This window comes from Oncorhynchus keta, chromosome 30 (assembly GCF_023373465.1).
Source record: "Oncorhynchus keta strain PuntledgeMale-10-30-2019 chromosome 30, Oket_V2, whole genome shotgun sequence".
NCBI classification, from domain to species: domain Eukaryota; kingdom Metazoa; phylum Chordata; class Actinopteri; order Salmoniformes; family Salmonidae; genus Oncorhynchus; species Oncorhynchus keta.
This window is the reverse complement of record NC_068450.1, coordinates 42,094,103-42,120,915: the sequence shown is the minus strand read 5'-3', so window position 1 is coordinate 42,120,915 and position 26,813 is coordinate 42,094,103. Positions and strand designations below refer to the sequence as shown.

Here is a 26,813-nt window from a genome sequence, read left to right as displayed (position 1 = left end):
ATTATAGTTTCAGTATAGTTTTAAAGATGTTATGTGTTTTAAAGAGGCAGATGGTTGGCGTCTTACAATGTTTATTAATCCAAAGGGGTAGGCAAGAGAATGATCGTGGACAGGCAAAAAGGTCAAAACCAGATCAGAGTCCAGGAGGTACAGAGTGGCAGACAGGCTCGTGGTCGAGGCAGGCAGAAAGGTCAGGCAGGTGGGTACAAAGTCCAGAAACAGGCAAAGGTCAAAACTGGGAGGACTAGAAACCTGGAGGGGGTGGAGACAATCACAAGGACAGGTGAAAACAGATCAGGGCGTGACTATTTCAGTTTACTATATTAACATTTTTTTAATTTAGTAGACACTCTGATCTGGCGTGATTTAGAGGAGAAATTAGGGTTAAGTCCCTTCCTCAAGGGCATCTCAACAGACTTTTCACCTAGTCAGCTCAGGGATTAAAACCAGCGACCTTTTGGTTACTGGCGCAACTCTCGAAACTGCTAGGATTTTCCTTTTCAGCATATACTAAATTGTTTTTCCAAATGTAGTTTTTATTTTGGTTTTCGTTTACTAAAATAACCTTGCGGCAGAGGCTGCCGAACTATCGTCAAAAGTCAGACTAGGCCCACTGCATAGTTTCAGATGGCTCTCTATCCCCACTCTTCGATCAAAACAGAAATTGACATTTTTTGGTTTGGTGCAGCAATAGAGTTGTGTTTGTACCAGGGCTTAGAGTTTTTAATCTGTAGTGTCTGTTTAAATAAATGCACAGTTAGATTCATTCAGTTGATTTAAATAAACAAATGAACCTATTTTCAGGCCCTCAATGTGGTTTCTTTAGGTAGACATTAGGTGATTACTGAATCAACACACTGCAGTCTCACTATTGCCAGTCATGTTAATTAGTGCATGACATAGCAAAACAATTCGCAATGGAAAACGAAAATGAGCATTCTTACTGGATATGTCCAGATAGTCCCTCTTCGTTTCAGATCTTTTTTTCAGTTTGATACCTAATTAACACAACCCATTTCCTCTTGATGTTGTATCCCCTGCAGACATTTTTCTCTCAGTTTCAGAACATTTTAATCTGTTTGGTGCCTATTGAACACAACCCACAACTTTGTTGATTCCTCTGCAGGGATGATGTGGTCGGAGTGTAAGGAGCTGTGGACCGAGGGGCCCAGGGAGTACATGCAGCAGCTGTGGAACGTTCTGGACTTCGGCATGCTTTCCATCTTCATTGCCGCTTTCACCGCTCGGTTCTTTGCCTTCCTCCAGGCCACCAGAGCCCAGCAGTACGTCAACGAAAATATCCACACCACCGACCTCTCCCTAGTGACCCTACCGCCGGAGGTCAAATACTTTACCTACGGTGAGAGAAGAGCTACTGTGTCGATGCACCCAATCAAATGTTATTGTCACAGAAATAGTGACACGGGCAATAAATACACAGTGAATAATATTAAGGAGTAAAAGTAGCATGTCTACATAGAGAGTACCAGTACTGAGTCGATGTGCAGGGGTACAAGGTAATTAAGGTTGCTATCAAATCAAATTTTATTGGTCACATACCCGTGATTAGTAGATGTTATTGTGGGTGTAGCAAAGTGCTCGTGCTTCTATCTCCGACTGTGCAGTAATATCTAACAAATTACACAACATATACCCAATACACACAAATCTAAGTGGGAATGAATTAAGACTATATACATATGGACAAGTGATGTCAGAGCGGAACGGACTAAGATACAGAAAAATGTTTATACATATGAGATGAGTAATGCCAGATATGTAAACATTATTAAGTGACTAAGATACCATAGAATTGTATAGACAGTATATACATATAAGATGAGTAATGCCAGATATGTTAACATTATTAAAGTGACTAGTGTTCCATTCCTTAAAGTGGCCAGTGATTCCTAGTTTATGCCTATAGGCAGCAGCCTCTAATGTGCTGATGATGGCTGTTTAACAGTCTGATGGCCTTCAGATAGAAGCTGTTTTTCAGTCTCTCGGTCCCAGCTTTGATGCACCTGTACTGACCTTGCCTTCTGGATGATAGCGGGGTGAACAGGCAGTGGCTCAGGTGGTTGATGTCCTTGAGGATCTTTTTGGCCTTCCTGTGACATCAGGTGCTGTAGGTGTCCTGGAGGGCGGGTAGTTTTCCCACGGTAAAGCGTTGGGCAGACTGCACCACCCTCTGGAGAGCCTTGCGATTGCGGGTGGCTGTAGTTGCCATACCAGGTGGTGGTACAGCCCGGCAGGATGCTTTCAATTGTGCATCTGTAAAAATTTGTAAGGGTTTTAGGCCTAATTTCTTTAGCCTCCTGAGGTTGATGTAGATGGGGGGGTGCACCCTTTGCTGTTTCCTGACGTCCACGATCATCTCCTTTATTTTGTTGACGTTGAGTGAGAGGTTGTTTTCCAGGCACCACACTCTCAGAGCCCTCACCTATTCACTGTAGACTTTCTTGTCATTTTGGTAATCAAGCCTACTACTGTTGTATCGTCTGCAAACTTGATGATTGATTTGGAGGCGTGTATGACCATGCAGTCATGGGTGAACAGAGAGTACAGGAGGGGGCTGAGCATGCATCCTTGTGGGGCCTCATTGTTGAAGATCAGCGGAGTGGAGGTGATGTTTCTTACCTTCACCACCTAGGGGCAGCCTGTCAGGAAGTCCAGGACCCAGTTGCACAGGGCGGGGTTCAGACCCAGGGGCTCAAGTTTAATGCTGAGCTTGGAGGGTACTATGGTGTTGAATGCTGAGCTATAGTCAATAAACACTATTCTTACATAAATATTCTACTTGTCCAGATTGGACAGAGCAGTGTGCAGAGTGATGGCGATTGAATTGTTTGTGGATCTATTGGGGTGGTAAGAAAATTGAAGTGGGTCTAGGGTGGCAGGTAAGGTAGAGGTGATATGATCTTTGACTAGTCTCTCAAAGCACTTTCATGATGACAGAGGTGAGTGCTACTTAACCTCATAGTCCGCCCCATCCCGCATGCGGTCGCGTTACTACAGCCTCAAGCTCATTACCATAACGCAACGTTAGCGATTTCTAAAAATCGCAAATTAAATGAAATAAATATGCCTGCTCTCAAGCTTATCATTTTCTTAACAATCCTGTCGTCTCAGATTTTTAAAATATGCTTTAGAACCAGAGAAAATCAATAATTTGTGTACGAGTGGTGATAGCTAGCTTAGCATTTAGCATTAGCATTTAGCACGCAACATATTCACAAAAAACAGCAAAGGGATCAAATAAAATAATTTACCTTTGAAGAACTTCAGATGTTTCAATGAGGAGACTCTCAGTTACATAGCAGATGTCCAGTTTTTCCTGAAAGATTCTTGTGTAGGACACAACGTTCCGTTTTGTTACTATGCATTTGGCTACCGAAACTAACCGAAAATTCAGTCACCAACACGTCAAACTTTTTTCCGAATTAACTCCATAATATCGACTGAAACATGGAAAACGTTGTTTGAATCAATCCTCAAGGTGTTTTGTCATATATCTCTTCATTGAAATGCCGTCCCTGGAAGCCTGCATTCTTCTCTGATTCGGATGGAAAAATACTGGTAGCTGACTTTTGCGCACCAATTTCCACGCAGACACCGTGCGGGACACTTGGCAATTGTAGTCTCTTATGGTCAATCTTCCAATGATATGCCTACAAATACACCACAATGCTGCAGACACCTTGGGGAAACAAGAGAAAGTGTCCGTTCATTCCTGTCGCATTCACAGCCATATAAGGCGATCATGGAAAACGTAGCCTCAGAAATCCTGTTCATTTCCTGGTCGGTCAAACATCTTGGTTTTGCCTGAAGCATTTGTTCTAGGGGACTCACAGTGAAAATCTTTGCAGTTCTGGAAACGTAAGAGTGTCTTCTTTCCAAAACTATCAATTCCAAGCATAGTCGAGCATCTTTTCGTGACAAAATATTGTGCTTAAAACGGGCACGTCTTTTTATCCAAAAATGAAATACTGCCCCTATAGGACTAACAGGTTAAGTTCAGTTACCTTTGCCTTCTTGGGTACAGAAACAATGGTGGCAAACTTGAGCATGTGAGGACAGCAGACTGGGATAGGGAGATATTGAATATGCCCGTAAACACACCAGCCAGCTGGTTAATGGTGGTTAATGGTTAACACATTTAAATATTTTACTCAGGTTGGTCATGGAGAAGGAGAGCCCACAGTCCTTGGTAGCGGGCCACATCGGTGGCACTGTGTTATCTTCAAATCGTGTGAAGAATGTGTTTAGCCTGTCTGGAAGCAAGATGACCCGGAACATATCCCAGTCCACGTGATCAAACCAATCCTGAAGCGTGGATACCAATTGGGCAGACCAGCATTGAATAGTACGAAGCACATGCACTTCCTGTTTGAGTTCCTGCCTATAGGACGGGAGGAGCAAGATGGAGTCGTGGTCAGATTTGCTGGTAGGAGGGAGGGGGAGGGCCTTGTAAGCATTCCGGAAGTTTGAATTGCAATGGTCGAGAGTCTTAGTAGAGCGAGTAGTACAGTCAATGTGTTGATAGAACTTTGGCAGCCTAGTCCTCAGATTTGCTTTGTTAAAATCCCCAGCTACTACAAATGCACCCTCAGGATATGTGGTTTCCAGTTTGCATAAAGTCCAGTGAAGTTCTTTGAGGGCCGTCAAGGTTTCGGCTTGAGGTGGGATTTAAACGCTGTGTCGATGATGGAGGAGAATTCTCTTGGGAGATAATGGTTGGCATTTAATTGTGATGTATTCTAGGTCGGGTGAACAAAAGGACTTGAATTCCTGTATGTTCCTAGAGTTACACCATAAGTCATTAATCGTGAAACAGACCCCTCCGCCCTTCTGCTTTCCAGAGAGATATTTATTCCTGTCTGCGCGATGTACTGAGAATCCTGCTGGCTTTACCGAATATCCCGAGAGAGCCATGTTTCTGTGAAAGAAATTATGTTACAGGCCCCGATGTCTCTCTGGAAAGAAAGACTGAACATTAGCGAGTAATATACTCGGAAGCAGTGGGTGGTGTGCGCACCTCTATGTCAAACCAGCAGGCCACCTTGAGTGCCTCTCCTCCACCAGCGATGTTTTGGGTCGGCCTTTGGAATAAGTTTAATTTCTCTGGGAAGAGTGAACAAAAGATCTGCTCCAGGGAAGTTGTATTCTTAAGTCGTAATGCTGGTAGTTCTGATGAGTTACCGCCTCTCTAATATCCAATAGTTCTTCCCGGCTGTATGTAATACAACAAAACAATTCCTGAGCTAAAAATGTAAAAAATAGTACATAAAGAAACCAAATACTGCAAAGTTTTCTAAGAGCTAGTAGCGATGCTGGCATTTCCGTTGGGGCCATCTTCCAGTGTCTTCCAGTGCTATGTTCATATAGGTAGGGTTAAAGTGACTAAGCAAAAGTATAGAAAGCAGACAGTAGCGTGTGTGTGTGGCGTCTGTATGCATGTGTGCGCGTGCTATGTGTGTGTGCGCATGCTGTGTGTGTGTGCGCGTGCTGTGTGTGTGTGTGTGAGTGTTGGGATGTCAGTGTGAGTGTGTGGGTGTGGGTGGAGTCCAGTGTGTGTGCAAAGTGTGCAAGAGAGTTAGTGCAAAAAAGGGTAAATGCAGATAGTCCGGGTAGCCATTTGATGAGCTATTTAGCAGTCTTAAGGCTTGGGGGTAGAAGCTGTTCAGGGTCCTGTTGTTTCCAAACTTGGCAACAGTGTATGACTTGGGTGGCTGGAATCTTTAACCATTTTTTGGGCCTTCCTCTGACACTGCCTGGTGTAGAAGTCCTGGATGGTAGGGAGCTCGGCCCCAGGGATGTACTGGGCTGCACTCACTACTCTCTGTTGCGGCTTGTGGTCGGATGCCTTGCAGTTGCCATATCAAGCGGTGATGCAGCCAGTCAAGATGCTATCAGTGGTGCAGCTGTAGAACGTTTTGATGATCTGAGTGCCCATGCCAAATATTTTCAGCCTCCTGAAAAGAGGGAAGTGGCGCTGATTTGCCCAGTTCACAACTGTGTGGGTGTGTATGGACCATGTTAATTCCTTATTGATGTGGACACAGAGGAACTTGAAGCTCTCGAACCGCTCCAATACAGCCCCATCGATGTGGATGGGTGCATACTTGCCCCTCCGTTTCCTGTAGTGCACGATCAGCTCCTTTATCTTGCTGTAGTTGAAGGAGAGGCTGTGCCTTGAAGATCCACACTGCCAGCTCACAGATGTACTCCCTATAGACTGCGTCATCGAAATCGGTGATCACTCCTACCACCGTCTTGTCATCAGCAAACTTGATGATGGTGTTGGAGCTGTGCGGGCCATTCAGTCATGGGTGAACAGGGAGGAAGGGACAAAAGCATAAGCCCCGTGTTAATGGTCAGCGTGTCGGATGTGTTGTTACCTGCCCTGGGAGCGGCCGGTCCAGAAGTGCAGGATTGAGTTGCAGAGGGAGGCGTTCAGTCCCAGGGCCCTGAGCTTGGTGATGAACTTGGAGGGCACTATGATGTTGAATGCTGAGCTGTAGTGAATGAACAGCATTCTTTCTTCTTTTTTTTAAGTAAAAATCTTTAATACACAGAAGCATCCAGGGTGTTGTATGTGTTTATTTGAATGAGAGTGTGTGTATATGCATGTCTACAAACACCTGCACGGCATCAGCCTCAGGCAAACAGCATTCTTACATGGGTATTCCTTTTGTCTCGGTGGGTGAGGGCAGTGTGGAGTACAATAGAGAGTAATTTGTGGATCTTTTGGGACGGGATGTGAATTGGAGTGAGTTCATGGTGTCTGGGATGATGGTGTTGATATGAGCCATGGCCAGCCTTTCAAAGCATTTCATGGTTAAAGATGTGAGTGTTATTGGGTGATAGTAATTTAGGCAGGTTACCTTGGCGTTCATGGGCATGGGGACAATGGTGGTCTGTTTGAAACAAGTTGGTATAACAGACCGGGTCAGAGATGGTTGAAAATGTCAGTGAAGACAGTTGCTAGCTGGTAAGTGCATGCGCTGAGTACGCGTCCTGGTATCCCATCTGGCCCTGCGGCCTTGTAAATGTTAACCTGTTTAAAAGGTCTTAAAGGTCTTACTCACATCGGCTACGGAGAGCGAGATCACACAGTCACCCAGAACAGCTGGTGCTCTCATGCATGGTTCAGTGTTGCTTTCCTCAAAGGAGCATAGAAGGCATTTAGCTTGTCTGATAGACTCATGTCGGTGGGCAGCTCACGACTGGGCTTCGCTTTATAATTCATGATAGTTTGCAAGCCCTGCTACATCAGTCGAGCGTCAGAGCCAGCATAGGATTCGATCTTTGTCCTGTATTGATGCTTTGCGTGTTTGATGGCTTGTTGGAGGGTGTAGTGGGATTTCTTATAAGCTTCCGGATTAATGTCCCGAACGTTGAAAATGGCAGCTCTAGCATTTAGCTCAGTGCGGATGTTGCATGTCATCCATGGCTTCTGGTTGGGGTATGTACGTACAGTGGTTCCTCCTTTAAAAGTTGTGAGCTTCCACTGCAGGACTTAGAGGTACCCAGCGTCTCTGCTTCATTGTTCCAGACCACCGCAAGGGGGAGTTAGAGCACACATTATGCATTTGGGTCCAAAGGTTTTTATATGACCAATCATATCGAGTGGTTCCAATGACAAAATAATGTTATGCCACCCGTCGCTGGTGACTTTCTCCAGCAAAGATGTCTGACAAAAACATTACGGTGGAAGCAAATGTAAGAAATTATGATGTCATAACGAGTCAAGCAAAAACAATTTAGGAATATGTTAGAGACATATTTGTAGAGAGAAACGTTTGTGCATATTTTTTGTCATAAAGTTCATTTACGAAAATTGCTATTTAGCATGTTAGCTGACTAGCTAACACTAGCCAGCTAGCTAGCTAGTGTTATGACATGAGTATGAAATTGTAATGTGTGTTGTACAAAGCTGAGGTAACTATTTACTTGTGTAGTTGAAGATAAAAATAACTGTGTCCCTATGGATGTGTAGCTAGCTCCAGTATGTATCTGATCTGTGTATAGACCCTAAAACGTTAGGTTTTGAACTAATATTCATACCAATCTATGAACCTCGGGTATCATAGTTGTTGTATCGACTTCAAGTCTGAATGGCATTAATGAAGCCTATGGATAGAGTAGAATATAATAACTTTATTGTGCCATGGATGCAAGTCCTATATACATGTACTGTAGTTATTACCACGCATGAGATCCCCATATTGTAGCCTGTACATGGAATATATTCACTGATCATGTACTCTTTCTTGGCAAATAAAGGTGCGGTTCAGGTATGAATCTCTGTGAGACATTCTTTTTCAGTCATATCCAATACCAGATGTATAAAACTCCATTCTTTGAATGATGCTGTGTCTACATGTATGTTTTACAATTATACACTTCAACAGTGTTTACCGCTCCTGTGACATCAATGATTACACATTGTAACAATGCAATAGACTAGAAACATGATTTAAGTAAAGGCTGATTTGAAATTCATATATACAGAAAAAAACAGTACACTACACTTCCTATGCATATCTAACTCCCTTCATCTGCATTAATCTGAGGACACAGGATAGGTGTAGTATTTCAATGATATACTTAATTTCAACCAGTGAAGAATGTGAAACGCTTTATTGAAAGTTCCTTATCCAGGTGAGAGAGTAATAGGATACGGCATGTGTCAAAATTATTGATTGCTGACCTTATGGCCTGATGACGTGTACATGTCTGAATATGGACCTCCGGCCCGCCCCCCCCTGTTCCTGTGTTCACGTGTTAGAGGGTGTGTGTTATTTTGTAGCTTTATGTTATGCTTTGAAGTAGGCCTGTTGTTTGATGTCTAGGGGGGTTGGTTGAACTGGGGAGGGTGGTGTTTGAGTGTTTGAACTTTTGGGGCCCGTACGTCCCCCCACCCCCCAGTTTTATCTCCCTTATGGTTGTTATCTATGAAGCAGGAATGTCCAGGCTTGTGTATCTGGGGCCTAGGCTTTATAGATGTCCAGAACAAGCCATTTTTTAAGACCTGAATATTAAACATCTAAAATATGTCTACAAGGGGAATTCTCGGAGTGCTCTGTAGCTCATGTCACGAACCCAACGCCAAAAGCTTGGAGGATATTTTGGTAGAGGCTCCCGAATGTTTTAACGGATTTCTGTGTACAAGCGAGGGCCATATTTCGTACATATTCAACCCGGAGGAATCTACGGTTAAGATATTCACAGACAGCGTGTCCCAACCCTTTTATCGTGCAGAACCCGAGCCTTTTTCTCCGGGCTAAGGATGCGAGAATGGCTTAAAATAAGGCTAGCTTTGTGTCAAATGGAACGTGCCCTGAGTGCTTCAAGGCTGCCAGGATATGCGTTGGAAGAACAAGACTGTGGACGCCAGGATCTAATGGCTCTGAGAGTCACTTCCATGGGGTATACCCCGGACTCCAGAGTGACAATTTTAGCATGTGAACAATTTGACAGGTCAAATGCTACGAAAACGGTCAGTTCATATGTATCCTCCAAAGCATGCAAGGATGTACATTTTTTTTCAAATAATGTTCAGTTTTAAATGGCGCGATTACCACATTTTCCGAACCCTGATGAATAAGCTGGACAGTCTTTTCGAAAATCGTGAACAATTACGGTGATGGCCGAGGATATCGTTGAGACATACCCCGGAACAACAACAAGTTCGAAGGCGGATCTTTCCCTGGCAGGAAAGTGGACAGAGCTTCGACGGAGCGCGGAAAAGACTTTGTGATGGGGAATTGGAAACGGATAATGTTCAGGGCTAACAGGACCCCTATATATGTAATAAATAGTTAAAATACATGTTGAATTATAACGTGTGTTAAAATGTAGGTGTTAATTTTTGAAAATGTATACCCCCCATTTAACTAAGGGGTAGCGCTCTTTTCTCTCAAGCTAGGGTCTGGCGCAGACTGTAAGATCTGAAAAAAAACATGTATTATTTTATAGTCTATTCCTACATGGGTATGTTATGAACATTACGTTTTATTAAAGTTTGTAATAATGTACAAAGACCTGCATCCAAGTTTTTTTTTTATTTTTATATAAAACACGTGTGCTGCATGTTTAAATATTATTCAAATGTGTTACTTAATTTAAACATGTCTTAAAGGTTGTACGAAATATTTTGGAATTCAATTAAAGGAATGTTTAAAAACGGTATCTCACCCTTTAACTATGGGAAAAGCCTATTTAACAACGTCTTCCAGCCCTGTCGCGAAGTAAAATAGAATCAGAGTGTTTGGGTGTGTGGGAGTGGTCTTGAGGCGTAGCAACAGGCGTGTGTGTGTGTGTGTGTGTGTGTGGTTGTGTGTGTGTGTTACATAAATCCTAAGGTTGGGGGGTTTCAACCAGGGGTCCCAGAACTCTTATCTGTAGAGAATCGTTTGAAACCAAGGTTTACATTATCCGTCATATGGCCTGTCAAGATATAGGCCTACAGCCCGGGTTAAACACTGATATCTAATCAACACACAGGGATTCTAGCAAACCCAATGCAGACAGAACGGTACTTTGAATTCAAAGCCTTTTGGGGGGTTCTAAAACAGACATACATGGGGTGGGGTGTAGCATACATCTCTCAAAAAAACTCATTCCGTACTTTTAGATAGTTAGGGACAGAACTATTTTTTAACGTTGTTAGCATTGCTTTAGCGCCAACATAAAGGCCCGAATATTGAGCTGCACGGACAGATTAAAATAAGGGGCCCTCAAGGAAAACTTTTCTTTCCCCTTTGTCGCACCTGCAGTGAAAACATACAACAAACCCCATGTGATCACACCGATCAAGAAAGAGCACTGACAGGTGTATGGGTCACAGCTGAATTCTCTAAGGCTTTAGAGATGGGGTATCGTGTGGCCAAAATCTTTGAAGTATGGAACTTTCCAAAGAAATCAGACACTCTTTTTAAAGAGTACATCAAGACCTTCTTGAGATGTAAGCAAATGGCTTCAGGCTATCCTGCATCGGTCACAGATCAAGAAAGTAAAGACAGGTACATTCAAGACTATCATGACAGAGAAGGCATCCTTCTTGACCCTGACAGAATAGAGGTCAACAAAACCAAACGAAATGTGTCGAAATTGTACCTAAATTCGCTTTGGGGCAAATTAGCGCAGAGGTGTAATATGCTGACAACGTCGATTATTAAAGACCCTGAAGAATTTTGGAATTCATTTTTTCGGACCAATACGAAATTTCACATTTTCATTCTTGAGTCAAGACATTGCCTTGGTGCAATGGCGACGTAACAAGAAGTGGGTTCTACCCCCGGGTAATGTAAATGTGTTTCTTGCAGCATTTACCACGGCCTATGGCCGACTTGAACTGTACAAGCTCATGGAGCAGCTTCAGAGGCGGGTACTTTACCACGACACAGACTCTGTGGTCTATGTAAGCAAACCAGGGGATTGGAGCCCCCCACTCAGCAACTATCTGGGTGGCTTAACGAGCGAACTCGCAGAGGGTGACCATATCACAGAATGGTCATCCTGTGGGCCCAAAAGCTATGCTTTTAGAACGCTAAAGAATCACGTGGTATTGAAAGCCAAAGGAGTGACTCAAAACTATGAAAATGCCCAGCGTGTAAACTTGGAATCAATCACACGCTTGGTCGAGGGGTTCCTAAATGACAGGAATAGTGACTTGGAGATTTTGAGCTCCTACAAAAAGATTGTTAGGGATAAAAAGGGCTTCCATCTGAGGAATGCCCCACTCATTAAAAGATTCAGGGTTGTCTATGACAAGAGAGTGCTTTTGCCTGACGGGACTACATTGCCCTATGGCTACTGACTTATGCTACAGGCGTGACTCAAAAACTATGAAAAAATACCCCTCGTGTAAAAACTAGGAATCAATCACACGTTTGTTTGAGGGGGTTCCTAAATGACAGGAATAGTGACTTTGAGATTTAGGAGCTCCTACAAAAAGATTGTTGTGTATAATAAAGGGCTTCCATCTGAGGAAGGCCCCACTTACTAAAAGATTCAGGGTTGTCTATGACAAGAGACTGCTTTTGACTGACTGGACCACATTACCCCTTTGGGTGTTGACTTATGCTACAAGCTACAGGGGTCTTAAAGCTTAAGATATAATGACTGCTGTAGAAGGTTTTGACCCCGGTTGCAACTACCATTTTTGGCCTTAATCGCAGGGCCTTGAATAGTGGTAAAACTTGTTTTGTAAAAAGTATTTTAGAGAATTCTGAACATGTGTTATCTCAAAAGCCTGATAATGTTGTGTGGTGTTATTCATGTTATCAACCTCTGTATGATGAATTGTTGAAGACAATAAAAATCAAGTTTGTTGAAGGAATACCTGATACCCTGTCTGATGATGAACTTTTACCTCCTCATAAAAACAATCTGTTGGTTTTGGACGATATGCTATTTGCAGGTAGCGAACATCCCGAAATTGCCCGAGCGTTTACCCAATATACTCATCATAGAAACCTGTCCGTGCTTTACTTGGTGCAGAATGTGTTTCACCAAGGTAAAAATAGCCGCACCATCAGTTTGAACGCCAATTACATGGTTTTGTTCAAAAATCCTAGAGACAAACTACAAATTAACACTCTAGCTCAGCAGATGTACCCGGGAAGGAAATCCTACTTTATGGAGAGCTACGAGGACGCAACCCAAGTGCCATTTTCATATTTAATCGTGGATTTAAAAGCAAATACTCCAGAACACCTGAGGCTACGAACCGGTCTGTTCCCGTGGGAGTGGCCAGCTGCGTACATTCCTAAAAAAAAGTAGCCGCTATGTCTCTGCGTTTAAAAAGAAACTTGCCCCTCTTGAGAAGCCTAGTTGGGGCTACATCTAATGAACAGAAGGCCATCTTGGGTCACTGTTCTTCAGATCTCATATTATCCCTATGTGAGATTGCTTTGAATCTTCTCAAAGGACGCATTCCACTCACCCTGACACAATTGAAAAAATTAAAGAGACAAAAGACCTCGATCAAGCTCTTTGCCAATAAAAGGGTCAGTCTTCAAAAGAAACGACATAGCATACAACAGTCTGGCGGTTTTATTCTACCTTTACTAAGTATAGCCGTTCATCACCAGCCTTATTGCAGCCCGACGTGGTGGTTGAACACATAGGGTGATGGCCAATAAAATGTATCTGGTGCCACAACAAGAGTTGGATAGACTTAAAAAAAACAAATGCAGGGGCCCCCGAAAATATCAGACAAACAGCGGGAAATGATTTGGATACGGCCATGAAGGATATTTTGAATCAAAAAGGATTGAACCCCTATGATAAGGTCCAAAAATACACAAACCTCTTGCAAAGGTATTTGTCCTTGGTGAAACAAGGGGAGAGAGAGACAGGCCATTTAACTATTTCCCTACAGGACCCTTTAAAAGATGACGAGCCTCGCGAGAGCCACGCCCCTGTAAGGCCTGTACCTGCGAGCTTACCATCTGAAGATCAAATGCCTGTTGAAGATAAAGTTATGCATGACTTGTTAACCCATGTTCCGGCACGTAACAGGAAAAATGTTAGCTACATTATGAACAAGCTAAAAGACTCAAATGGGGCAGCTACTTGGAATGACAAATGAGAGTTTATCCTTCAGGGGGCTGTTGTCAAGGGTTCACATATACTTGACTTGCTTAAAAGTACCACATCTGCCCACAAGGTGGCTGATGACCGAAGACCTCCAGGGTGGCTTCAGTTTCTTAAGGCCCTGGCCATCCTCAACATACCCCTCTCGGGTGTACCCAACTATAAGATTCGGCAACAGATTCACTCTTTAAAACACAAACCGTCACCGAGATACAGCACCCCTAAAGATGCCCCAAAACCCTCGCATCCTTATGAAATGAATGACGATAACCCATTTACCCCCCTGAACGCCTCTGGACCTTTCCCTAATCCCGATCTCTCTGGGTGGTTAGCCTTTTGAATGACTTTTGAATGACTATGATTAAATTCAATAAATTTTATTTGAAAAATAAGCAATTTAACATTTGTGGCATTCTTGAAACATTTGGCGTGAGCATACGTCTTGATTACACGTTCTTAGAGGATACACATTTGAACACTTTTGATATTTTCTAACAAAACAAGCTACAACTTTATCATTACTTCTTAAATCATCCTTATAAAGAGACATAACATCTTCAAAAGAAACTCCCGGGCTCTTTGGCATAGGTAGAATACACAGTGTTGACCGCATGTCGTTGAAAGGATATCTTGCACCTGTTTGATATTGTAGTATATCTTTGAGCCATTTTGGTCAGAAATTCTTTAATAGATTTGGGGAAATGTGAAAAACCGGGGAAAACCACAGGAATCAAAAAAAGTTGAGATTTTCTTCCTCTTCTAAGGTCACAGCTAGCCAATGTTCACCCGGCATGTTTTTAGGATGGGTATTGACAATAAACATTGCAGGCCGCACCTTCCATTTCTCCATAGGTAATTCATCACAAGCCAACACTCCGCAAAATTGTTTTCCAATCAGTCGGCTCATCAGCCCTTCCAACTCTTGGGTATTCATGTCTTTTGCTCAACGATCCGTAATAATAATCTACTAAAACCTGTCTTCGGCTATTCACCTCCAAGATTGAATCAGAGCAGGCATAAACAATCATGCTAACGGTACAGGCTAAAGGTGTACGGAAACGCATTTCCAGCCTGAGGTTACCTTGGGACACCACAGAAAGATTTCCTGAGGTGTCATCATCTGGGGATAAATTGAAAGCATACATTGTGTAACCCTCGGCAAAATCATTTCTGTCAATAGGTAAAGAGAGATCTTTTAGATGCCTCCCGGTAGCCAGGAATAGATTGTAAAATTCTCGCACAGATATGTTGTTATTAAATTGCGGTTGGAAAGCCTTAGCAGGGACCTGCGTCCGTCCTGACACAGAGCGACATACTCTGCATTGAAGTGTTGAAAATTAAAGGGTTTTTATTTAAGCTGCCCGTATTGGAGGCGTGATCAACCAAACCTATAACTACGTATCGCGGTAAAGGGCCTAGAAATAGGTTTTCTTGACTGCAGATTCTGCTGCCCACAGGTATGCTAAAGTTTTCATGGTAATTCTTTGGAGAGGGTAAAGGGCATTTCCTTTCAGCAAAGCCTGTGAGTGACCCAGACGAACTGCCGGAGATACCGATACGTTTTTAATAAAAAGCGTGGCCCCCAACACTTTTAAGCTAAAGTCCCCATCCGTTGCAGACATTAGGCAAAACTCATCCTTGGCCCTGGTTAATTTTAGTCTTAAATCAACCGCATTTAAGAGTAAACGTTCTTGAAAGAAAATGTCAGAGTGTATAGGGCCTAGCAGATGAAACTCTCGAGATTCTGCACAGTAGCGAGCCCGGGCGGCCAGGCCTTTATTTGCACCTGTGGATGGGCCTGTCGATTCCATAGAGCCTCCTGCAGTATCCTTGCTAAAAAGCCCTGCGCTGAATTGGGTCTTGAGAGTGTCTTCAGAGTAGTTGAGTAAGCATTCCATGATGGCACGGTAGGGATATGTGGCACTGCTTTGACTGATTAGCCGTTCCACCAAAGTCACATCCACTTGGGAGAAGATGGTGGCCACTGGGTAATTAATGAGACTCACTTTGGCATCGTTTGCAATATCAGTACCATCTCTTTTGGTACTTTTAGACGCAAATGCACCAAGGTGTTGTTGAGGTCCAGATAGTTGTCACCGTGGCCTGGTATGAAAAACTCTATGGGGCCGTTGTCTGTAATGGCAGAGAGTGGGGCTATCTCCACATAACTGGACCTCTCTACTGAATGTTGGGTTAAGGGGGCCGTGAAAAGATCGAGCTCTGTTTTTATAGCTTCAGAGGACATGCGGTGTAAAAGAGCCATGGTGCTTGTTCTTTTAGAAAATACTTCCGAGTATTCTTTTTTACCGTTTTTGGTCCAGACCTCCTCACTTTACCCCGTCTTTGACTAACTGAGTTTCTTTTAACCGTTAACCTCCGTTTTTAGGCGCAAGTCTTCGCCTTATACCGGGCGGTCTCTTTTTCGGTCTTCGAGACAACATCATCAACCCCGAGCCTTCTTGACTCTCGACATCTGGTGACGCCCTTCTGGTTATCGCATTGGCGACAACCTCACTTACTATATTTTTGCTGCTGATTTTAAATGCGGTTTGGCTATGCTGAAGCCTCTCTTCATAAACGGTAAAACCATCCTAAAGAGGTTACGAAATATCCCTCCGATCCCCGAACCATACATGGTGGGCGATCCATAATATCCTGGTAACCCATTACCCACTTGATCCACATAGTATGTGACATACCGGTTAGGGTCGAGATGTCGGTGTTCCATCATTTTAATTTAGATGTATTATGTATATAAAATATATAATACTAATATTATATATGTAGAGAGGTTTTGGTGGGTCTAAAGTGGAGTTTTACAATCGTTTTACCATATGTAAATTCAATGTTTTCGTTCTGATCCGTTTAAAGCTCAACAAGAATGTTTTCAATATATTTCTTGCTTACAGGTACGTAGTGTGGCTTGTCGTAGGTGACAGTGACGATGTACCCATCCTTTCCATCTATATGAACCGTTCTCAGGAGTGGCATACAGCTGTCTCCGACCCTTTGATAGGATATGATGTCGGTATACTCAAATATGTTGTAAAATCCTGCATGTATATCCGCGGGGAATGGGAATAATTTACCTCTCACATATGTCCATTTATTGGGCCCCATCCCTAACATGTAGGCTAAATTACCACTGGTCTTTATCCCCCCGGAAGCATCTCCTGAGATTTGTACCCTTTTATGTATAGGGTTGTACATCAGGAATATTTCCATACTGTTCTGCGATAGCCGTTCATTCAACTCGGAGACGAGCCTTTCGACGGTTCTATAGAACCCTTTTTTAACCTTAATAAATTTAGCAGGTTCCGTTAACTTTTTGAAATAAAATTCCCGGTCCTTATCTTTGATATTATACCAGCTATGGGGGTATGTAATCTCGCTGAGCCCTACTTCCCAGGCCTCTGATAACTCTATAGGCTTTGGAAAATTGGTTGTATAATTAGAACTCTGATTATTACGATATATGTGTGCGGACGCATTACTGGGGAGAGTCAGGTAGAAGCCGCTGTGTTCCATTATGCGCTCCGGTGTACACCCGAATGAGGATGTATTTTATCATGCATGGGGTTTAAATTAACCCCTGATGCCTCCACTACATCCTTCTCTAATACCCAGCTGTTGAATTTTAGCGGCCAGTTTTTCCAGCGGACCAGCACCCATTTTTGACCTTTCTCTCTCTTTTGATCTAGAATCTCTTCTCGTGAAACACCTTGTCTTTACCAACCGTTACCTTCTGTAATTCCTGCTCATAAAAATATCCCGTTATAAGTTCCCCGTCATAATCTTTTAATATGTAGACCGGGGTATGCGCGGCAGACATTCTGTAACCGTGAAAAGCTCATCACTGTATCCTTGCACGTATTTTTATCGAAAACACCCCTCAACTTGGATATACGAACCAAGTCCCCCACAATAAATTTAAAATGTATTTTTTTCTTACGGCGAAGAGGGAGCAAACCATACAGATTTTTAAAGACTTGAAAAGAGTTTTCCGAAGAGACTTCGGAGGGTTTCATCCTTATACTTTTATGATAACTATTGTTATACGCAATTACTAAATCTTGAACTATATCTATATATCTATGCGTGTTGTGCACTGTAAAATAGCGCCACATCCTCTCCTTCAGAGTCCTGTTAAAGCGTTCAACCACAGAAGCTTTCAAATCCGATCCTGTAGCAAAATGTACTATATTGTGCTTTTTCATTAGTTTCTGAAAGGTCTTATTAAAAAAATATTTTCCGCCATCGGTCTGCACTTTCTTGGGGGCGCCTCCTTCCTTCAAGATAGAGGCAAATGCCCTGGTCACCTCAGCGCCGCTCTTATTCTTTAAGACCCGGACAAAAGCTATTTTAGAGAAAATATCTATGACCGTTAGCATGTAGCGGTTTCCTTCATTTTTATCTGCAAGGGCCTGCATGTCACATAGATCCGCCTGAAATTGGGACAATGGGTGTGTAGAAAAAACTCTATTTCTAGGAAAATGTTTTCTCACGGGTTTATGTAGAGTGTGCGCATCTTGTTCGGATAGCCACTCAGTGACTTTAGCATCGCTTAACCTGTGACCTGTTTCTTCGGCTAAAGCGCTGTAAACGCTCCTTACCACCATAAGACCCCGGGTTAGAGGGATTATAATAAATGTTTTTCAAAATCTGCTCTGCCATCCTTCTTGCCTCTCTGAGGTACAATAATGTTAATGAGCCACTTTCAAATAACAACAACATTTCATTTTCATTTTTGGGATTTTTATTTTCATGAAAACATTAGGTATTACGTATACAGACAATCCCTAATTCGTTGCAGGATACATGCCCCCCCCCCCTTTCTCTATGATCGAATCATGTAAAACCTTGTATATTTGGCTTAGATTAACAGGTTTGTTTCGCTGAATTTTTACAACAGACACATCCGCTATAAAAGTATATAAACAACAAATATGATACATGGTACAATTAAAGGGTGTTTCAAACAAATAAAGTAAAATCTTAGACAAGGTTGTTTCTAGTTCTTCAGAATCACCACCAAGCCGGGTTACCATTTGTGTCCATTGTAGAACCTCGCCAGCATGGCGTACATGATTCATGATTTGGTCCATTTTCAAAACACGCTCTACATTAGCCCCGGAATTGGGGGTTTTGTAGAACGAGACATTGTTCACTTTATTTTCAATAATTTGATGCATAACACTTGTAAGTTCTCTCAAAAGAAAAAATGTATTTATTCTATCTAACATGGTATACATATAAGTTACCCATTGCTCTACATCTAAATAACAAAAATGTCACTCAGGCTCTTGGGGTTTATTGAGCCAGAAAGTCATCACATCCGACACCACAGCCTCCCTGTATTTGTTATCCTCCACCAGGGTGTGTCGGATTTCTTTGAGTTTCTCGTGTATGTGAATTGCCTCCTTTAGCTCGTGTAGGAATGCTTCGGTTACCCTGTAAACTCTGGGGATAGACGGCACAAGGCCCATAGCCTCCAGGGCTCTGACCAGCGATGGTATAAACCGGCGGGACCAAAGTATTTTCACCAGCGCCTCAAAATTGTTGAAGAAGTAGTATCTTGGGGGATCGTATAGGCAGGGGTGCCTTCGCTGGCTGGGGTGATTAATCTCACAACCGATGCATTTTTCTCGTATATATTCTCCAATCACCACGTCTAAAAGCGCGGCTACTGAGGCCTTGATTGTGTCAACAAAAATAGTACTGACCACCCCATCAAACACGTCCTCAGGTTGTGTACAGGTAGGGGGTGTCGAGGGTCTTGCCAGGGGGGAGTAGAATGGAGGGCTGCGAGGCATACAATCCTTAGTGTCGGGAGCCCAGGCCGTTTCGGAGTTCGGGTATGCGTTAGGAATATCCATGGTCAATGCGTAGGTTAAGAACTGTAGGTTTTAAGAACCAGCCTTTTATTCTTGAACCAGCCCTCGGGGTATCTGGGCGGGGTTAACAACACCGCTTACCTCGCTTTCTTTGGGGGCTGCCTCTCCTGACGTTGTATCTTCTTGGGGTTGCTTTGAGTCGTAATCCTCAGGATTCGTATATATTATGCACTTCTTTATCCGTACAATGCTCTGGCGCTTTTGGCTCTGTACAAACAGAGCGTCCAACATCTCCAACATTTTCAATTCCATTAAAGGCCAGCTTTTAAGGGGTATAAGCATTCGAAGCCGGAAATCCCCGTCCGAACCTCCATCCCTGATGTTTTGGTTTCGGATTTCCGCGGTGCTGACGTAAAATTCCACGCACCCGCAAGGCCGTCCATTTTTACGTTGTAATTTAACTGTGAAATACTCTTCCTGAGGTGTCCGGGGTACCTTCCCAACGGGTCTCGTAGCCTGTGAACAAGCTGTAACCCTTGGTGATACGGCTCAGTTCGGGACACAAAACCTGTCGAAAAACCGTCCAGTCTTCAACATCATAAGTCACGCCTAATTTCTGGTCGGTATATTCTTCTCCTTCGGCTAACGTATAGAGTTTCACGCTACAGGCCAAGTAATCAAACAGATGCCCCCAATGCTGTCCGTTAGACATCAACACTTCATCTTTCAGCGCCGTTGCGGGCGGTATCTGGGTTCTATACACGTTTAAAAACCGATTTTTTTGGTGCATCGTATATTGCGGCTGTATACTTTGCCCTTTCTCGATGTTTCAGACGCGGTCCTGCCTCCGAGGCTACAGTCATCACAGCTTTGCCACTGATCGCAAAATCCATGTTTAAAAAATAGGGTTTACGGTTCTGGGTTCGCAAGCCTTGTTCTGGACATTTATAATGCTGAGGCCCCAGCGCTATAGCCCCAGACATTCCTGCTTCATCAGATAACAAACATAAGGGCGATAAAGATGGGGGCCATGGTCCCAAAAGTTAAAACACTCAAACAACACCCTCCCCAGTTCAACCAGCCCCACCTACTCATCAAACAACAACCCTACTTCAAAGCATAACATATAGATATAAAATAACAAACACCCTCTAACACATGACCACACGAACAGGGGGGGGGGGGGGGGCACATATTTAAACATGCACGCGTCATCATGACGTAGGGGGTAGTCCGGGGTATACCCCATGGAAGTGACTCTCAGAGCCATTAGATCCTGGCGTCCACAGACTTGTTCTTCCAACGCATATCCTGGCAGCCTTGAAGCACTCAGGGCTCGTTCCATTTGACACAAAGCTAGCCTTATTTTAAGCCATTCTCGCATCCTTAGCGCTGGAGAAAAGGCTCGGGTTCTGCACGATAAAAGGGTTGGGACACGCTGTCTGTAAATATCTTAACCGTAGATTCCTCCGGGTTGAATATGTACGAAATATGGCCCTCGCTTGTACACAGAAATCCGTTAAAACATTCGGGAGCCTCTACCAAAATATCCTCCAAGCTTTTGGCGTTGGGTTCGTGACATGAGCTACAGAGCACTCCGAGAATTCCCCTTGTAGACATATTTTAGATGTTTAATATTCAGGTCTTAAAAATGGCTTGTTCTGGACATCTATAAAGCCTAGGCCCCAGATACACAAGCCTGGACATTCCTGCTTCATAGATAACAACCATAAGGGAGATAAAACTGGGGGGTGGGGGGACATGTACGGGCCCCAAAAGTTCAAACACTCAAACACCACCCTCCCCAGTTCAACCAACCCCCCTAGACATCAAACAACAGGCCTACTTCAAAGCATAACATAAAGCTACAAAATAACACACACCCTCTAACACGTGAACACAGGAACAGGGGGGGGCGGGCCGGAGGCCCATATTCAGACATGTACACGTCATCAGGCCATAAGGTCAGCAATCAATCATTTTGACACATGCCATATCCTATTACTCTCTCAGGTGTTTATAAATACATAATACATGCATTATAATTATGATCATTGTTATATTATAAATAAAAGTTAAATCTGTATTTCAATGCACATATGGTGTGCATTATTTAAAAAAAGAGGAGGTCGCGAGAGAGGTGTCTAAGACAGAAAGGGAAAGAGGTAAGAACTGAGGAGCGGTGAAGACAGCAGTGCTACACTAATATTCTCTTGGTTCATCACAATTACATAGTGTCTCGAGCTGTGTCTCCTAACCAGCCTTGGGCCCCCAGTTGGCCCGAAGGTTATCTTAAGAGCGGGTGAGGTGGCGATGACGGACTGGCTTCCTCTCTCACGTCAACAAACTTACTATGCTGAATTCTTGACGCACAACCGAAGGTGCTGCCATGCCCTGCCATCACGCGAGGCACTAAGGCAGATAATGAGCATGGAAGAGGGCGAGGAACGAGATTGGAGTAACAATCCAGGCTATTTGCTCTGAGACCGGCATAATAATGTAATGAAACGAGCAGGGAGCAGGTTTCGAGCCCTCAACATTCTAGCCCGAAGTCCAGCACGCTATCAACTGTGCCCAAATGTATTAGTTGGGATTGGGGCCAATTGTGGCTAAAAACACTTTATCAATTGGAATCTTTAACAAGTGGAAAGGTGAAAAAGTATTATTATTAGTTTTTCACAATGGGTTATTAGCTGAACAATAGACTTCAACCTTTACTAAGGAATTGTCTAATAGCCGAGCTAAGTGTGAACCCCCCAACTTGCAACAAATCATTTGTATCTACCTTTCCACATCTACCGATACACGTATCTACCTACACACGGTTAATGTTCTGAAAAGCAAAATATATATACATATATTGGTCATGGGTCCTGAGTGGCGCAGCGGTCTAAGGCACTGCATCTCAGTGCAAGAGGCATTACTACAGTCCCTGGTTCGAACATAGGCTGTATCACATCCAACTGCGATTGGGAGTGCCATAGTGCGGCGCACAATTGGCCCAGCGTCATCCGGGTTTGGCCGGTGTAGGCTGTAAGAATTTGTTCTTACCTGACCTGCCTAGTTAAATAAAGGTTAAATTTAAAGAAACAACTGGCGGCAACCGCAGTGCAGTCAATAGGAGGTGAACAGTGGCTGGTGCTGAAAATATAGCTAACTTGTGATGCAACTGTTGCACACCAACAGATGGAGAAAACGTACACCCGTCGAGCAATTCATTTCAACAATATTCTTCATTTTAATTTGACTTTACAAACAACAAGAGGGCTTAATAGGAGTTTATTTCTTCGGGGCCTAGACCTACAGTGGGGAGAACAAGTATTTGATACACTGACGATTTTGCAGGTTTTCCTACTTACAAAGCATGTCTGTAATTTTTAGCATAGGTACACTTGAACTGTGAGAGACAGAATCTAAAACAACAATCCAGAAAATCACATTGTATGATTTTTAAGTAATTAATTTGCATTTTATTGCATGACATAAGTATTTGATCACCTACCAACCAGTAAGAATTCCTGCTCTCACAGACCTGTTAGTTTTTCTTTAAGAAGCCCTCCTGTTCTCCACTCATTACCTGTATTAACTGCACCTGTTTGAACTCGTTACCTGTATAAAAGACACCTGTCCACACACTCAATCAAAAAATTGCATTAACAGAAAAAAATGTCTGGCAATTAAATAACGTGCCACAGAATACCACAGCAGCCAACAAGGTGTGCTGCAGTATGACACAACTTTTAAAGGAGGAACCACTGTACGGTCACTATGAAGACAACGCCGTCGATGCACTTATTAATGAAGCTGGTGACTGATGTAACTGATTTCCCAAAGGAAGGGAGAGGGAGGGCCTTGTATGCGTTACTGAGTGTGGAGTAAAGGTTATTTAGAGTTGTGTCGCCTCTATTTGCATAGGTGACATGCTGGTAAAAATCTGGTAAAACGGATTTTGTTGAGTGTGGTGTTAGTGCCAGCATTGGTTTGTGGTGATAAATAGACAGCTACAAAAAAAATATAGATGGGAACTCTTGTTAAATAGTATGGTCTGCAGCTTATCATGAGTGATTCTAACTCGGGCAAAAGAAAACCTCTAGACTTCCTAAACATTAGAGATCGCGCACCAGCTGTTGTTATCAAAGAGACACACCGCTGGCCCTCTCGCCTTACCCGAGTCTGCCATTTGATCTTGTCGATGCATAGAAAAAACAGAGTTGGATATCCATGTCCTCGTTCAGCCACCACTCCGAGAAACATAGGATATTACATTTTTTTCAGGTCCCGTTGATAGGATTGTCTCAAACGGAGCTCAACCAGTTTCTTCTCCAGTGACTGCACGTTCGCCAACAAAGTTGAGGGCAATGATGGTCTACTTGCTTGCCAACGTAGTCAAGACACCACCTCGCTTGCCTCTCTTTCGCTGCTGCTTTCTCTTTCGAGTCCCAGGGATCAGGGCCTGGTCCGGGGTAAGCAGAATGTCCAAAAATGGTCATCAAATCGAGGTTAATGATCACTGTTCTGATGTCCACAAGCTGTTTTCGGTCATATGAAATGATGGCAAGAAACATTATATACAAAAAAAATGTAAGATCAGCAACAACCAAATTATTTTTAATGCAGACTTCGCCAGGAACAGCGATCCACTGCAGCACCATCTTCTTAAACCTGTGATAGGTACAGTTGATACAAGTAGGCATCTTGCACACATCTACAAATACCACCACAAATGTCAATACAGATGTTTCCTGATCACTTGCCCTGCAAGACGTGTAACAGTGTTAGCAATGATTATGCTTAAGGGCAGGCACACTAATCTCAAGAATCACTAGATTCTTACCGCAGGTTAAGCTCTAATTGTCTAATCGTACACAGTGACGTACACATACAGAATGACTTTAAGGGCAACATTATCCACCTAGTACACTGCACGCAGAAGGGAGACAAATGATCATTAGGTATATCATTAGAACATGCAAAAGGGCAAACATATAAAATCACATAAACACCTGTTTTTAATTTGACATTGAGAGCGTAAGTGGCCTTTGCAAATCGTGGTAGCACCTTATTTTATAGTCCTGTTTCGTTTAGTTTTAGCTGACGTTTACTGAGAAATTGTATGTATTGGTGCTTGTGTTGATGAATCCTAAAGATACAAAAGACTACTTTTAGGGGAATTATTATACAATTACTATTTGCTCTATTATTTCAAAGCCCACAAAGACATAGTGTGAGACTGTAAAACAAAGTGTAACCCAACCATTGTGCAGAACTGTCATATAACGCAATGCATTAAACACATTGTTCATGTTGCTGTTGCCCATTCCTCCACATAGCAAGGGACAAGTGGCTGCCGTCAGACCCCCAGCTGATCTCAGAAGGGCTGTATGCCATCGCTGTGGTACTGAGCTTCACACGCATCGCTTACATTCTGCCGGCTAATGAGAGCTTTGGACCACTCCAGATCTCCCTGGGCCGCACGGTCAAAGACATCTTCAAGTTCATGGTCCTGTTCATCATGGTCTTCCTGGCGTTCATGATCGGCATGTTCATCCTCTATTCTTACTACTTGGGTGCCAAGGTCAACCCGGCCTTCACCACGTGAGTGCTATAGCAGACATATAGAGGACACTTGTGTATAGAGAACACTTATTGGAATAGACATATGGTGAGACACTTATGGGAACAGACTTATGGGAACAGACTCACCACATTTTGAGAACATTAATTGATGGTCACTCAGGCAGGTCTGGAGTCAGTGACAGGAACAGTTACTCCGTAATGGACTGACAGTCAGTAGGGAGGCTTTGTACACATTCAACCATATTGTTTTGTCCCTAAAATGAATACACTCCTAAAACATCAGACTTGAGAATACGATTGGTACACATTTACAAAGTAATATTGCTTGGGCTCTATCTACATTAAAAAACTCCAACAAATGAGTTCTCCATTCATGTTGGAAGCTCTTTTCTTCCTCTATTGAGCCCATTCATGCAGTGCTAGCTCATTCAGTCTATCGACTCAGTCATTGTAGTGCAGAATGAAGTTGAAAATGGCCAACCTTGGACTCCCTTTCTAAGAGTTCTTCAAAACTGAATTGGAAAAGGCACCGCCGAGCTTGTGGCAGCTCAGCAAACATAACTAATTTCACACTGGAGTGGATTACCGCCAAGGTTACTGTTTCCGAGCTGAGGCTGAGAGAAAATGAAATCCTTCCCATTGTTATGGTTATTATTTTCCTCTATTGTTCTAGTGTCCATATTGCATTTCTTTAGTCAAGCTGCCTTGGCATAAATGGAACACACACACACACACTTACAAATGCAACACATACACACATCTAACATTGCCAAGAGCCACAATGGTCATTTATGCTCTTACCAAGGACATCTGTGGAATTCATAAAATACAGCAACATCACCTGAAATAAAAAATATATATAATTTCATGGCAAAAATTCTCACGTTATAAATGTTTCTCAAAGGGACTTTGGCAACCAGAATACTATAACACAGGATGATACATTTTAGTATTAAGCAAGACATATGCCAATATATTTGGTTCATTCCCCACGCACTTAGGCTACACATGAGGTGACATCACTTTATTTAAAGCAGCACTTTATCACCTGCCACTTTGGGCAACAGCCAAATGTAGTTTGTGATTTCGCTAGGGCACAACAACAAACTAGAAACCCCTAATTTGATCAGCCTGTCCTATAGCTTTCTTAACCCCTTCCTTCCTTCCTTGTCACCATAGTGTGGAGGAGAGCTTCAAGACTCTGTTCTGGTCTATATTTGGACTGTCCGAGGTGTCCTCTGTGGTGCTCAAGTACAACCACAAGTTCATCGAGAACATCGGCTATGTGCTCTATGGAATCTACAACGTGACCATGGTGGTGGTGTTGCTCAACATGCTGATCGCCATGATCAACAGCTCCTATCAAGAAATCGAGGTGAGTGACTGGTGTTGTGAAGTTGCCCCTAGATACTGATCTTGGGTAAATAAGAGAAATTCCCCACTAATCATTAAGGTTAGGATTGGGGAAGGGAAGCAGATCCTATATCTGTACGTAGGGGGAAACTTCACCGCAGAGGTAAGTCAGTGGCATCTGTAGACCCACCATGTCATCTGATTATAGGTATAGGGATACTAGTGTATTTTTGTGTAATATTTTTGTATGCAGGGCATTCGGAAAGTATTCACTTTTTCAAAATGTTGTTACGTTACAGCCTTATTCTAAAATGAAAAAAAATATCTCATGAAGTTACACACAATACCCCATACCCCATAATGACAAAGCAAAAAACGTTTTTTTAGAACTTTTTGCAAATGTGTAAAAAAAAAACGGAAATATCACATTTACGTAAGTAT

At 43.0% G+C, this 26,813-nt stretch overlaps 1 protein-coding gene across 1 annotated transcript in view; it reads left to right on the top strand.

Moving 5' to 3' along the window:
• LOC118363616 (short transient receptor potential channel 3-like) overlaps positions 1-26,813 on the top strand; it is a 93,400-nt gene that overhangs the window by 43,472 nt on the left and 23,115 nt on the right. The window contains exons 7-9 of the mRNA XM_035744673.2: positions 1,127-1,360; positions 24,773-25,037; positions 26,199-26,394. Coding sequence (XP_035600566.2) covers positions 1,127-1,360; positions 24,773-25,037; positions 26,199-26,394 — 695 coding nt within the window. The remainder of the gene's footprint in view (positions 1-1,126; positions 1,361-24,772; positions 25,038-26,198; positions 26,395-26,813) is intronic.